The 15,541-nt window shown below is 38.5% G+C and overlaps 1 protein-coding gene across 1 annotated transcript; it reads left to right on the top strand.

The window, feature by feature from the left end:
• The first annotated feature begins 342 nt into the window (after positions 1-342).
• Positions 343-15,198, top strand: mau2 (MAU2 sister chromatid cohesion factor). The gene is made up of 19 exons (XM_036556083.1): positions 343-837; positions 1,278-1,295; positions 1,557-1,622; positions 2,275-2,370; positions 2,490-2,584; positions 2,719-2,746; positions 2,979-3,134; positions 4,001-4,147; positions 6,274-6,364; positions 7,641-7,744; positions 7,829-7,906; positions 8,110-8,175; positions 9,826-9,909; positions 10,029-10,078; positions 10,553-10,630; positions 10,826-10,937; positions 11,144-11,234; positions 11,580-11,707; positions 12,519-15,198. The coding sequence occupies exons 1-19, from the start codon at positions 604-606 to the stop codon at positions 12,591-12,593; spliced, it is 1,797 nt and encodes a 598-aa protein (XP_036411976.1). The 5' UTR covers positions 343-603; the 3' UTR covers positions 12,594-15,198.
• The last annotated feature ends 343 nt before the right edge of the window (positions 15,199-15,541 follow it).

Here is a 15,541-nt window from a genome sequence, read left to right as displayed (position 1 = left end):
CCACTGTGAATCCCTGTTTTGGTGTGTTTTATGCAAAATAGCACTGGCATAAAATAACTGTACCCGAGTATCATGTTATAGTATCATCTGAGTGGCCAGAAGCAGGTGTAAAACACAGAAAATGTGCAAAAGAAGTGGTCCCTATGACTTCAGGACCACTTTTTAATGATTTTATAGTGAGTGCACTGTGGCCAACACTGAGCTTAAGACCACTTCGAGGCTTCTATACTCTATACAATGCACTTCAAGTGAATTTGGGAACCGTTTTAGGCTGTATCGTGTGATATAAACCTGACTAAAAGGCATCTGTGTCACAAAATGATCCTGTTCAGGATCTGGGGTCAGTGAAGGGATGTCAACACCGCACCTTATAACACTTTTTTTGCCACGCCATGTGAAAAGCAGCGGTGTTTAAGGGACTGGAGGTAAAGTAAAACGTAGCTAACGTCCCTTGCATGTAAAAGCCAAGTTATCCGTGGCGTCTGTGTGACTGAAGGTGAAAAAAAATCGTAGCTAACGTCCCTTGAGTCCACGCAACTAAGATTGGTCCGTGCGGCAGCTCCGTTCAGGCCGCGGCTTGTTTTTGTTGTTATTGTCGTCAAAATGGCGACTGGCGCTGAGGCCCCGGAGTCCTGGTACCTCGCCCTACTCGGTTTCGCCGAACATTTTCGCACGTCAAGCCCACCGAAAATCCGCTTGTGTGTACACTGTCTTCAGGCTGTGTTTCAGTTTAAACCTCCGCAGAGGGTAGAAGCCCGAACCCACCTTCAGCTCGGCTCGGTCTTGTACCACCACACCAAGAACAGCGACCTAGCCCGGAGTCATCTGGAAAAAGCGGTAAGGCCCGTGTAGGAAACACCGAGGATGCGTTGGAGAGGCGAACATACAGGCCTCGGTAGTGGAAACGCCGTTTTAGGAATGTTTTAGTTGTTTAAGTTGGCTAGATAGACATATGTATTATCTAGGGGTTTTGTAGTCGTCGTGGTTTATTTTAAAGACTTGGGCTACACAAAATAAACCAAAATGTATCTGTATTCTTGGTATGCTATTCACTGTATAGCCAGAGCGGTAGCTGGCTTTACATGAAAAACAGTCGTGAACATTGTCGTAACTAAGATTAGCTTTTCTGCCCTGTTCGTTTTAGCACTTTTCAACAGCCAGCTTTTCTGTTGTTTGTCGGTTCTTTACAAAATATCTAGTTTTTCGGTTTGTGAATGTGTAATTTCTGCTCGGGGGTACGGTATGCTAATGATCTCTCGCTTTCTCTTCTCTTTCAGTGGTGCATCTCGCAACAAGTATCCTTTCACACGTATACAATGAACAAAATCATTTCATTTGGACGAAGAAGTCTGAAATAAGTGTCTGTATAATCAGTGTATGTTTGTTTAAACTGTCAATTAGGTTTCAGTTTTGTTGCCTAAACCAGAACAGTACGGGATTATGGCTGAACTTTGAAAGTAGTGAATGGCTTGCATGAGTGAGCTTGAGTCAGGTCGTTAGAGCTTGAGTGTTATGGTAGATTTGTAGAAAAAGATGACCTTAACCAGTGCTATTAGGTCCCACAGTTTGAAGATGTTAAATTTGAGGCTGCCAGTCTCCTCTCTGAGCTCTATTGCCAGCAGGTAAGTATTCAGCTATGTGCACATTTTGTATTATTCACTGTGGAACGTGCACTATGTCCAAAAGTATCCAGACTCCTCTTGTAATTAGTGGATTCAGCTACTTTAAGCCACACCGATTGCTCATACTCGTGTTAAAATGTGTGCTCTGCATATAAAAGCAACGCTCTTGAGCAGCCACACATGAGCCCAAGGTCACTGTGTCCAGCCAAGCATCGGCTGGAGGGAACTGTGGAACTATGTTCTCTGGAGTGATGGGGCTCCATCAAATAACTTTCAGATGAGTTGGAATGGTGTTTGTGGTCCTAATCGTCCAACATCAGTACCTGAGCGCACTAATGCTCTTATGGATGAATGCAATCAAATCCACACAGCAGTGTTCCAGCATCTAGTGTAAAGCTTTCACAGAAGAGTAGAGGTTACTCCAGCAAAAAAAAGGGCACTCCCACTTGATTTTATAAGAAACATTGGACAAGAAGGTTTCTGCAAACTTTTGGACATACATTTTAGTTTGGTAATGCTCAGATATTACATTAGGTACATCGCACTTGAATTCTGATTGTTTAGGTTTAATTAATTTGTAAACTAATTGTTAAGACTAAAGAAGATGGGAGTCATTCCATGTCAATCTTGTTTTTTCCCCTCTCCTTTATAGAACTTGGTTGATTCTGCTAAGCCTTTACTACGCAAAGCCATCCAGATCTCCCAACAGACCCCTTACTGGCACTGCAGATTGTTATTCCAGCTTGCAGTGAGTGATGACGTATATTTCTTTGTATATTCTATGAAGAATTAAAAGCAAATTTAAATGTGAAGGCTGTTTTGGAAGTTTTCCCTGAGCATCTGTGTTTTTCTTTTCTTTTCTTGTAGCAACTGCACACGCTAGAGAAAGACTTAGTGTCTGCTTGTGATCTGTTGGGTGTCGGTGCTGAATATGCCAGAGTCGTGGGATCAGAATATACCAGGCATGGATATTATACGTTTTAGAAAAAGAAATCATATGGATTTTAGATGAAATAAATTTGATGTAAGATAGTCATGTTATCTTGGTATCTTTATTATTTTCTCTGATTTCTGATCTTTGCTGTTTTCTTCACAGAGCGCTGTTTCTTCTGAGCAAAGGGATGGTGAGTATATCCAGAACATCCATGCAAGCAGAGATTTTCTTCATCCATTACAGGAGAGATTTTTTTTCCATAGCAGCTATTTATGTGTATTAGAAGAGAGATAAGTATCTTAACACTCCTGGGGGGATGATGTATTTTTCAGTTTAGATTATAATTATGCTGCACTTTACTGGCAAAGAATGGATACATTTCATTAGACCTCTGAGTGTATTTTCTGTGTATGTATACCTAGTTGCTGCTGATGGAGCGTAAACTCCAGGAGGTCCATCCTTTGCTCACGTTGTGTGGGCAGATCGTGGAGAACTGGCAGGGAAACCCCATACAGAAGGAGTCCCTCCGGGTGTTTTTCCTAGTACTGCAGGTTACACATTATCTGGATGCTGGACAGGTCAGTGCTTCAACAAAAAACATTGGTTAATAGTTGACGTGATTTAAAGGGAAACTCGAAAAAAGGGATTTTTCCATATTTCTGCGTTACGTCACAGAGAACTGTTATGTAAAATGGTTATGAATATGCCGCGAGACATTGTTTACCTTTTCTTTTCTTTTTTTTTTTAATAAATATAAATCCATTCATGGTGAAGAGGGTCATGTTGGGCATTGCAAAGTAAAATAGTACCTAAAGAACACACACATTTTTAGATTTACCACTGTAAAAACTTAAGACATGTAGGCTCATTGGTCCATTTGAATAGCAAATAAAATGAGTATATTTGTGTTGTAAGCATTGCGACCCGTTTCCTGTCACCACCACAACAAAAATCAGAGCTGACAAGTTTGTTTACAGTGTTGGCATTAAAACACTGAATGACTGATTGAATTATGCAGACATTTTAAACATTTGGTGGAATTGTCTTTTAAGAAGTGATGCATGTTGGTGTTCAGATTTGCACTGCTATTTTGAGTCCACAGTATAGACCCATTTTGATGCATAGGCTATGTTGTTTAACAGAGCTCTCTGCCAGGCTGTAATCTGAGGGGGCTCTGTGACTGGCTAAAAGCATTTCCAGTCACATACAAGACCACCTACTTTACCTTAAGTTTATCTGTTGATTTTGCTTAGCTTTGGTTTTTGTTTGTTTTATCAGGAACTGTTTACACATTAATCTTAAGTGGGAAAAGATGCTAATCACCAGTGCGGCAGTTGTGAAAAGTACTTCACTAATTCCTGATTGTGACATTGATGCAAAAAACAAAATAAATACATTCTGCAAAAGTGAATAAAAACCTATATGTGCATGTGTCTTTGTTCAGGTAAAGAGCGTAAAGCCATGCTTGAAGCAGCTGCAGCAGTGTATCCAGACCATCTCAACACTTCACGATGATGAGATCTTGCCCAGTAATCCTGCGGACCTTTTCCACTGGCTGCCGAAGGAACATATGTGTGTGCTCGTCTACCTGGTAAGTCTTTGTCTTAAACACACACACTTTTATGGGACAAAAGTGGTCAGTTTTCACGGTTCGTATTGAAAGTGTAGGTTAATTACAATTACAAGTTGTATTCATTCATATTTGACAATGAAAATGATTAATCGATAGTAAAAGACAGAAATACAGTTTTTACATGTGCTTACCAAAAACAAGCTACAGAGTCTGCCATGTAGATGATGTGACTATCACACATCCCACAAAGCGATTCCAGTATCAAGCCATAAGTTTTGTAGTTTAACAATAGTTTAATCTCTGATCTTACATTGTTTAGCAAAATGTTCTGCTAGTATATTGTTTTCATTGGTGCTGTGTTTATGTGATTGCGAAATGACTATTTCATGAACGTTCCAGCTTTAGGTGATATTTTAGTCTGTTATCAGAAATTTCAATGGTAAAATAAATAGAGATTCAAATGCTTTGAACTAGAGCCTGGCCGATAAATCGTCGTGCCAGTGTTATCGGCCGATATGAACTAGTTGTGGATAAATCGATATGAGCGATTGTAACGGCAGATAAATGACCATTGAAGAAGAAGCAGAGAGGCGGAAGACGGATCCTTTAATAGTGCAAAGTTTGTCTATCAGAGGATGCACAAATAACAGTCAGCAGAGACCAGTACTCCACGATGGCAATGGTCTGTGTTCGGGGGAAGCTGATAATTGTCACATGTACTACGTTCTTAAATAATGATAAAAATATCCCCATTGCCTCTCCTCTTAGCCTAAATAAGCCTGGCAACAGTCATGCTTGCTTTTGCTGCAGTAACGTGAAAGCCGATACTGTCAGGCAAACATCACAGTTAGCCTTTATTTAACGTTACGGTAGTTGAGTGATGTAGGCTAAGCTGTTGACAAACTTGATTGTAGATTTATTTATGAAACAAACAGTAGTGCTATCTTTTCTCCCTAGCTCATCACTCTGGCAACATTGCTTACAGTAGTTTATAACGCTGTTCATTACTAAACTAGGTTACCCACAAAGCTGCGGAGAACAACTAATGTCAACGAACAGTTAAACTATAGCCCAAATGACGAAGCTGAAGCTGTAATGAGGTGGAGAAGCTCTGTTCTCCTTTCACTTTTCCAAATTGGAAAGCATCCTGCACACTTTCACAGTTTGTTCATTCTGTGAGGAGCAAATGAGAAGACTGAGTTATCGAGATATGAGCTGTGTGCAGAAGAGTTCATGAAGTTTTCCTGTTTTGGGAGAAGTAAAGGACTTTCTCATTGACTGTCTTTTTTCACAGCACTATCAATTTGGCAAAATTAAAAAACAGCATCATGTCTAGTGTGTATAATTTTGGAAAAAAAAATTTTGTAATAATTTTGTGCCATTTTTTTTTCACATCACATTCATGTGTAACGGCCTTAACACCATGTTGGATGTTTAATCCAGTTAATCATTAACTTCTCTAAACCATAATACAACAGATGTTTATTTGTGTTTGAAATCCCAAAGTTTACTTTTAAACTGCGTTATGTCGTTATCTTGGCGGGGACTCTTAAATAACTACACATAACAAATATTGGGGAAAATCTTTATCATGTACTTCTGAAGAAGAAAAAAAAAAATTAGCTGATAGATCGGATTTTTAAATCCTCAAATATCGAAATTGTTATCGGTCTTAAAAATCCTATACCGGTCGGGCTCTACTTTGAACGCTGCGAGCTGATGACATTGGTCTGCACTTTCCTTCTGCATAAGAACTGCTGCGGAAAAAAAGCAAAAAATTAGAACTTTTCTTTTTTTTTTTTTTATATATATATAAAAGTGAAGGTCATCCTTCTCTAGTGTGATGAGATAATGAGCTTGTTGCTTGGTCTGAACGAGTGAAGTTGAATACTTCAGGCAAGTCACAGTCAGTTGCTTATAGACTGTGTTGCATTTGTTTCCTTTTGAGATGATGATGTTAAAGGAAAGTTTCACCTGTTTTAAAAGTTCGAAATGTTCTTATGTTTAGGGTGCAGTGTGTCCAGATATACTTATGCTCTTATGACAGTCTAAAAATCAGAATGCTGCCCACTAAGAGCTTCTTACTTTTATTTTTTTATTCTTTTTCAGCAAATAAACATGTAAAATTCTCTCTGTTTGTGTAGGTGACTGTCATGCACTCAATGCAGGCTGGCTACCTGGAGAAGGCACAGAAGTACACAGACAAAGCTCTCATGCAACTAGAGAAACTAAAGAGTGAGTTAACATCAAAAAGCACTTATGCACTATAGTGTATTTTTCTGAATGTAAGGAATTTGGAAAATGGATCAGTATAAGAGAAGTCTCCATGGACTACTGATTTATTTATTTATTTATATTTTGTTGCCAAGTTTAACACTACACTTACACTAGTTTGGCCCGGCAATGGACCTGAATGCACCACTCTTCAGCTGGCTGCATGTGGGTGATACGAGGGTGTTCTCTGTGAATTCCAATTGAAATTTAGTCTTGTTTAATGCTTTTACTGTTAATGTTTTTACTACTGAGAAAGTCTAGTTGGTAGCCCTATGCTGGTAGCAGAGTCCTCTTATTATGGTAATATGTTTACAGAAAATGATTTAAAATTTAAATCGTAGGTGCAATATTAGTCAGAAAAATTGCAGTTAGATATGTACCCCAAATCGTTCAGCCCTACAGTGGTGTGAGGATGTCCTAAAATGTCCACCTTGATACAGAGGTGGCTTTTTGTACAGGCATCATATCTGCCTGCAGCACAGAGTGTGTTTAACTATATCTAGAACGATATCTAGAACAATCTTACCTATGTTAGGTTCAATAATATTGTAGTATTAGTGTAGGATAACCTGGTGTTAATGTAGGAGATCACGTCACTCAACCTTTGTAAGTTCAGTTATGTTTACATGTGGGAATACTGCCGTCTTGCCATGGTTTGCAGGAAATTAAACAATAAAACAGCAACTTTTTTTAAACTGGTTGTAAATCAGTTTTTACTGTCACAGGGGCTACTACTGCGGTAACTCATCTACCGTCTGTGGCCTACAAGCTAGCATGCATCATTAGACTAATGTTTCTAAAACGTTGGTATGGTTAAACATTTTAGTATATTAAACAACCGATCATCTTCCTACTTGGGTTTTAAAATTTGAAGGCAAAACACTGTGTTTTAATTGTGTTTTTTTATATGAGCTTTTGCTGATGTTCTTCCATGATGCACGGGAATGTTTGAAAAAATTAAAAAGTTTCATACATTGAGCTGTATACTTTGAGCTCTACTGCCTTCTGGCTAAATAAACACATTGTGTTGGCCAGATTAATTTGCATTAAGCTCAGCTCTCCTTACCGTTTTTGATGCACGGATCCCCCAGATACAACCGTTGCCGTGCCAAACCTCTGTAAATGCAATGTAAGGAGTCTGCTTTGTCTTTTTTGCTTCTCTACATCTCTCTGGTATGTTTGTCATTACATTGTGATGTGGTAGTCCCATAGCTTTGATTTGCTTTGTGTTTTTCAGTGTTGGACTGCAGTCCCATCCTCTCTTCATTCCAAGTCATCTTGCTGGAGCACATCATCATGTGTCGTCTGGTTACAGGCCACAAGGCGACAGCACTGCAGGAGGTCTGCTCACCGTTCCACTGTGTTGTGTGATGTTTTTTTGTTTGCTTGTTTGTTTGATACTAATAAGTATTGTAATTTAAATAGATTTCTCAGGTGTGTCAGCTGTGCCAGCAATCTCCTCGCCTGTTCTCCAACCACGCTGCTCAGCTCCATACCCTATTAGTGAGTACACTCTGACACACTTTTCTTGTGTGGAAGATTCACTGTATTTTCTGTTTGATTATTGACATTTAAAAGCCAGCCTAGATTAAACACTAACATTTTATTCAGTTTAATCAATGTTTTTTTTTGTCTCAAAGTTTGAATATACAGTCCATGTATATTCCTTACAGTTGTGTGAATTTATCTTGTCTGTATTTTGTCAGGGTTTGTACTGCATTTCAGTGAACTGTATGGACAACGCAGAGGCTCAGTTCACTACAGCTTTGCGGGTGAGTGCTTACTGCTACTCCATCTACAGCTATTGAAAGGGCTGGTTTGCAGTAATTGTGAGGGAACTGCACCATTTTCACTGCTTTAAATAAACCTACCAGAGGCTTGATATTTAGGTGATGAGCAGGTGTGTTGCAGCATTGAACTGTTCTGGCACTCTTGGTCTGCAATGGCTGCACCTCTGGATGCTCCATGTCTTAATTGCACTATATCAAAGCAGCTTTTAAAGCATGCAGTGTGCACTACCTTCATTTCACTTTTGGTTTGAGCCACAGCAGACACAGAAAGGAAGCTAAAACCCACCTGTGTCTGCACCTACACAATGAATGGTCTAGTTTACATAATCAAAGTCATGATTGCTGTAGTCTGATCCGTTTCACTTTTGGTTTGAGCCACAACAAATACAAAGAGATGTTTATTTTTCTTGTCTTCTAAGATGAGCCACACAGTGTCTTATATAAAGAAAAGTACTCCTGTGTATTAATCTTATTCCAACCTGATCACAGAGGTCTGTTAAGCTGTCTTAAGTTGTTTCCATCTGTTTTAACTGGAGATTCAATTTTTGACAAATTCCTTTGACCAATAACCAATCATCATTAGTTGAAGATTAATTGTTAACCACCAAGGCTGAAAACGTGACCCATCAAAGAAACAGTTATAAAACAGATAGATCTGATTCTGGTTCTGAAATCTGAATGGCTGAGCCATGTTTGAAGCCCATGTCAAATACCTGACATCAGCATGCTTATGAGTGCAGATATCAGTTGAATTCTCTATTAAAGCACCAAAATTTTAAAAAGTGTACTTTTGATATGTGGGGACAGGCATAAGCATGCAAATGAACCAAATGGCCTAAAACTGTAATAAACACACCATATGTTTTATTTAAATTGAGAGGCTGACCACTAAGTGTACATGATTATGTGACCAAAAACGTAAATGTTGATACAATGGCTGAATAAATAGCAATAGGCTACTGAAAGTTCAGTATTCTGTTAAGTTCTAAAATTATGTTTACCATATTCACCTAGCTTATGTTGAAACAAACATAAATGCCATACCCAGTGCTAGCTTAGGATCAGTGTCTCAATGGGTCTTGCTGTCGCCATCCACCACATCCTTCTACAGAATTTTGCTCACCCATGTGTGATTTCCTCACACAGCTGTGCATGGCACTTTCTCTCTGAGAACATGGACTAAACAGCTGTCTGTCTTATCGCTTGCAGATGTTTGCTTTTGATACGGTACAGTGTTGTAGTTGTACACCACTGTTAGGTGCATGCTATGTTTTTCATTAGGCCTATCAAGTAGAACTAATAGTTAACAAACAGGTAATGATTTATATCCCTTATTTATGTTGGGGAGTAGAGATAGATCTGGAATGAGAGACAGATGCAAGAGGTTGCTGCCTTTAGTAATATATAAATGTCTCTTCTCGACTAGCAAACAATTAAGACAATTTGAGCGTACCAATAAGTGTTACACCTCTGGTGTTTCAAAAATCGACTATAAGACTATATACTAGACCGTAAGCACAGAGCTTTTACAGAGTACCCCTGCAGTTCTTCTGAAGTTTGGCAGTACATACAGTAAGTAAAGTGGCTGAGCTATCTCCTCTCTGTCTCTCTTCATTTGTTTTCTCTCTCCAGCTCACTACGCACCAGGAGCTGTGGACCTTCATCGTGACCAACCTGGCCAGTGTCTACATCAGAGAGGGCAACCGACACCAAGAGGTCAGTCAACACAGCTTTACTCTGTACATGTCTCAGGAGTTTACACTACATGAAAGCTTTTATGATGTATTAACCAAGAGCTATTTTGATTTCCTTTTCTTTCCTTTGCTGCTGTACAGCTTTATAGCCTACTAGAGAGGATAAACCCTGACCACAACTTTCCTGTGAGGCAAGTAATGAATCCATGCTGTCATTGCCTCTCATGTCTAAAATGCTATGCAAAAATGACATTTCATAGTCTGAATAAATTTCAGAACAACAGGGGGTAGCCCCACTGTTGAATATTATAAATCCATGGAGGAATCGCTTTGTTTGAATCGCATTGCCTTCTTTAGATTTATAGACAGAGCTCGGCGTGCAAAACGAACAGCCAGTTTTATAAATAATGACTTGTAAAAAATAAATGTTTTGGTCATTTTGCATTGTTTATAAACAGTGGATTCACTCTCTCTGCTGTTATGTCTTATAATGGGATTAGAATAGTCATGTTTGGATAATAAAACATCTAGTAGGTGTACTTTTACAGAATCGGTGGATGTGCATAAAAACTAATGTTAACATAACAAAAACAAGTGTGAATTTGAACTCTTACCCCAAGCCCTCTGACCTTGAGTATAATGTATCTTTTTTTTTTCCCTTGCAGTTCTCATTGTCTGCGGGCTGCAGCCTTTTATATAAGAGGACTCCTCTCCTTTTTCCAGGGACGCTACAACGAGGCCAAGTGAGTTTACTGCTGGACTCTTTTTGATCTAAATGAGTACAGGGACCAATTATACAGTGTGTCTATTGATCAACTAAAATATCTAGTCTATGCTTTTAGGCAAGTTTTTTGTAAGTTCTTTTTGTCTACTTTTTGCTGAAGGGCAGGAATGTTAGATACACTAAATCAAAGCTACATTTGTGTGTGTGAGTGTAGACGCTTTCTGCGCGAGACTCTAAAGATGTCCAATGCTGAGGATCTGAATCGATTGACTGCATGCTCCCTTGTTCTTCTCGGACACATATTTTATGTTCTGGGAAACCACAGGGTAAGTATTTACATTAGATATGTGCATTAAAAACATGTTTGTCTATAATGAAAATATGACTCTTTTTTCTGATCACTCTCCTTGGATCAAGTACACTGCTCAAGGACTAATTCAATAAATTTATAGAACATATGAGAAGCATGCAGCATGTTTTGAGCATTGATGTGTTTTGAAAGGTTAACACAATCCGTGTTGATCCTTTCCAGGAGAGCAACAACATGGTGGTTCCAGCCATGCAACTGGCCAGCAAGATTCCTGACATGTCTGTTCAGCTGTGGTCCTCTGCTCTGCTAAAAGGTAAACAGCTCAAGCCATCCATCACATTTGATCTCGGAACCATACTGTTCCAGTACCCTTTAGCACAAATAGATGTCCTACAGATAGATATCAGAATTTATCCAGCACTTTCATATCCTCCAGCTTTGTATATAAACAGTGGAAATTTAAGATAAAATTCTGCTCCTGTGTTAAATCTGGTCAAAACAAGAAAATCAAACAGTGATGCTTGCAACAGAACTTCTGCCACCTTTCCGGTCCATGAAAAAGTTTTGATGTCAGATCAAACTGTACAAAACAATAACATTTGGATTTTGTTTTGTATTATTAAGATTCACCAGAAAGCACCTATTTCTGTATGCTTAGATCTGAACAAGGCCTGTGGGAACACGATAGATGCGCATGAGGCGGCTCAGATGCACCAGAACTTCTCCCAGCAGCTCCTGCAGGATCACATAGCTGCCTGCAGCCTGCCTGAACACAACCTCATTAGTGTAAGTGCTTCATGTTTTCTACGAAACATGTTGGTATCCCTTCTAATGCTTCATATCACTCTGAGCAGTTTGCAACACACAGATTAAGCTTGGTCAGGAACCATCACCATCATCCAGTGAGAACAACAGTGGCTGCATGTTCTGAACAATGAGTCTATAATATATCCTCAGTGATTTTTAGACTGCCTCTCTCTTTCATACAGCTTGTGAATTCTTGTTAGTGGAGGCTCTTTAGGGGACTTGAAGCTTTCCACTTTGCTGTTACTTATGTTAGTTTGCTGCTCATTGATATTTTTTTATTTATTTATTTATTTTCCATAACGACATTTAAAAAAAAAATGTAAGCATTACTAATTTAAATAATAGCATGGTAATTATTTAATTATTTTGGTAAGTTACGCAATGAATTGCATATACATTTGATTTACACTTTGGATCTACAGGTTTTTTTTTTTATTTGTTTTGATGTCAAGCAGTGACCAAAGTGTGGCAAAAACGTAAAGGATGTTTTTACTTGTACGCACAATAACTTAATATACGAAAGTATCTCCTGCTTCTTACAGACACAGAAGTATCAACTGAAAGTTTTCAAAATCTGTGCTTCCGAAAAACTTTGTTTGCTTGACCTACAAGTGAAAACTAGTTAATATTGATTGACGACATGCTTCATTATCGTCGGCAGTAATTGCAGTTTCGAAGGGTTGAAAGTATTTCAGTAAAGGACCAGTCCTGTGTGTGTATGTATGTGGAGAATCAGCCTATGAGTAGAAAGTGCATTGAAGTTGATTTGTTTTCTCTTCTGATATTACAGTGGACAGATGGACCTCCACCAGTGCAGATCCAAGCTCAGAATGGACCCACAACCAGTCTGGCCAGCCTGCTTTGAATATCCAACACACATTTTACACACTGATGCATACACACACCATCTCACTCACTGTGAGCACACAAATTGTATATACAGGTCAGCCTCTTCTGAGCCCTCACAAACACTCTCACACACATACACACATTAAAACTCAAAAGGAGAGAGGACTCCTCTGCCTTTGACCTGCAGATTTTATTTTATCTTGTATTGTTCAGATTTTAACTTATTCTTATTGAACATGGATGCTGTTGGGGCAGCGGGATTTTTTCATTCAGTCTTGGAGAATGTCTGGGGCGTCACTTTGGGCACGATTAGTCCAAGTTTAGTGCTAAGTGCTTATGAACCTCCACACATGGCAAAAAACAGTTTTATTGAGAGGCTTTGAGCATATGCCATCTCAGACGTTAGTTCAGAAAAGACTTACTATTTTAATTGGCTGATTGACTTCCAGGCAGGAAGTCAATGGACGTCTATGGACGTCTTTGACAAAGCTGTTAGTGAAGCTGTTCCTCTTCATATCAGTGAAAACTTCAATTTAGTCTGATTGGCCTATTCTGCCAAGTGTGTACGTTCATGTACAAACTCAGCTGGAAGATACTTCCAACAGACCAGTGTTTTTTGTTTTTTTTTTCCCTCCATAATTTGTCAATAATTAACATTTTTAAAATTAATTTAATTCCAATACATTATCCATGACCGTAACCAGTTTAAGATGAGACATACTGAGGTGTGTATTGGGTTTGCATTGAAACAGTAAGGTGACCCAGTGAAGGGAGGTGGTTAATTATGCTGTAGCTGGAGACAGGCTGTTTTGGTTAACAGGCCAAATGCTTTAAGTTAGTCTAGAGCTGAACTCAACCTAAACTATGTTTGTCAGTTTTGTATTACTTATGTTTTTCAACCTAGTCTCTATCTACCACATCTGTCTTGAAGGGGCATTTCACAGACTTTTCAACGATTCTTCCTAATTCTGTTGGTGAGATATAAACAAAGTCGTTCAGAGTGATTTGATGTGAAATGGTTAATTTTAGAGAAACTTACTGACTCATATTTTCCTTGTGATGTTTACAATGCAAATATACTCATTCTATTTACTATCCAAAATGACCAGCAAACATACACGTGTCTTCTGAGTTTTATATGTTGATCTTAACAGTTAAATTATGCAGCAAGTTTGGAAAATCAGTGGAATTCCCCTTTAAGAAATCGTAGAAACTTTTACTCTTTAAGGCCTATTAACACTAAATTCATGGACGAAAAAAAACACAAAGTTTTGATAACAGTAGTTCATATTAATGGCGTCTTTGACATCAAGTCTGAAACTGGCAGACTGTGGCGCTGCATAAAACTTTTAATTAAAGCCAACTAACTATCTGCTGTGTTGTCTGGATGTGTTAAAAATCAGGCTGACCAATTAGAGCTTGGTTGTCATGGTTGCTGTCGAAGCAAATGTGAATCAACGTAGCAGCAGAACAGCTCCTTTTGCTTTTGGCAGAGCACAAAACCTTATACAACAAGTAACATGCTGACTGTAAAAATGCGGAACTTAAAGAAAATATATAGGGGACCAATGCTGAAAGGCTGGGAAATTATTGTGTGTACAACATAACTAACTTTTTTTTAAGTTTATTTAGGTGTTTCCCATTCTGTTCATGTCCAGCCTTTTTCATAGAATGATTGTAGTATGTGCGCCTTTTAGTTTCGGTGCTTAACTGTAAAGTTATAAATTCGCTAGAATTTATTCGGTAGTGATAAAATTTTTTTCCTCTCTTTTCTTGCGCTCAGAGTGTTTTAAAAAAAGACACACCGGATTTTGTAAGAAGGTTTCACTACATTACAATTTACATCCTTTTCCTTTACACCACCATTTACTTGTCAGTAACTGTGAAGTGTTTCCATATGTTTATAAAAGAAAAACCTGCGTATAGTAGACATGCAGACTTATAATAGAGGCCAGTGGACAGTTCTTCAACGTGAGATGTTTGAGTCAACATCTTGTCAATTATTTTCTGAGAACGAGGAAACGTGTCTGAATTATTGTATATAGTGATCAGTTGTACAATACAGATGTGGCAGAAAGAGATTAGTATGAAAAACACTGGAGTATTTCTTGAAATTAATCCTAGAATTGGCCTGTTGGCCCACTAATTTATGGCAGTAGTCAGTCCCCTGTATTCAGAGTCTTGTCTTTGAGAGCTACAGAGCAGAAAGCAGTGTTGCCTAGTCTGAATAGGCGTAAAGAAATAGTGGCCAAAGCAAAAGGCTGGTTTCAAAGCAGAAGAGCTTGTACGGCAGCTAAAAGCTTAGGAATAGAACACAACAAAATCCATTGGGATGTTTCAGTTTGTTGCACCTTGGGTCAATGTGGGTCTCTGTAATGCTGTCTAATCCACATCTCTAAGTATTGTTTCAGCATTGTTGTGAGTTTTTTTATTATTCTATTTCATCACTTATTTTTTTTAACTGTATCTAAAATGAGTAACTAAATGCATAGTAATCTTTCTTTTTGCAATGTATGTCTTGTGGGGGTACTCTGAAGTATGTATAGAATTTTTCTATTTTGAGTGCTGCAGCTCTTTTGGCAGCATATTAAATTTCTTTATCAATGACAGTTTTAGTAAAAGAGCAACATTTTGGCTATGCGGTTTAGGAAATACCGTCCCATGTATGGAAACAAAGGCAAAATACTCTTATTTTGGCACACGTTTGGTTTGTGACGGACAATTGGAAATATGTCTTCAATGATTAAGGTTTTCATTATAACAAGTTGCCGAAAAGCACCAGCATACTATGTCTTAAATAACTGGCCTTCATTTTTTGGTTAAAGTCTTCATCCCCCCAGTTTATTCCTTACCTGGTATTTATTGATAAAACATGCTTTATGCTTGCCTGATGATATATATATCATTCTTGCTGTAATATGGCTGTGGGTCGGCAACCCAAAAGGACAGTCAGTTTTGTTGATG

The sequence above is a fragment of the Colossoma macropomum genome, unplaced genomic scaffold, assembly GCF_904425465.1.
Source record: "Colossoma macropomum unplaced genomic scaffold, Colossoma_macropomum, whole genome shotgun sequence".
In the NCBI taxonomy this organism is placed as follows: domain Eukaryota; kingdom Metazoa; phylum Chordata; class Actinopteri; order Characiformes; family Serrasalmidae; genus Colossoma; species Colossoma macropomum.
Note: the sequence above shows the minus strand (reverse complement) of the source record. Positions and strands in the feature narration are given on the sequence as shown.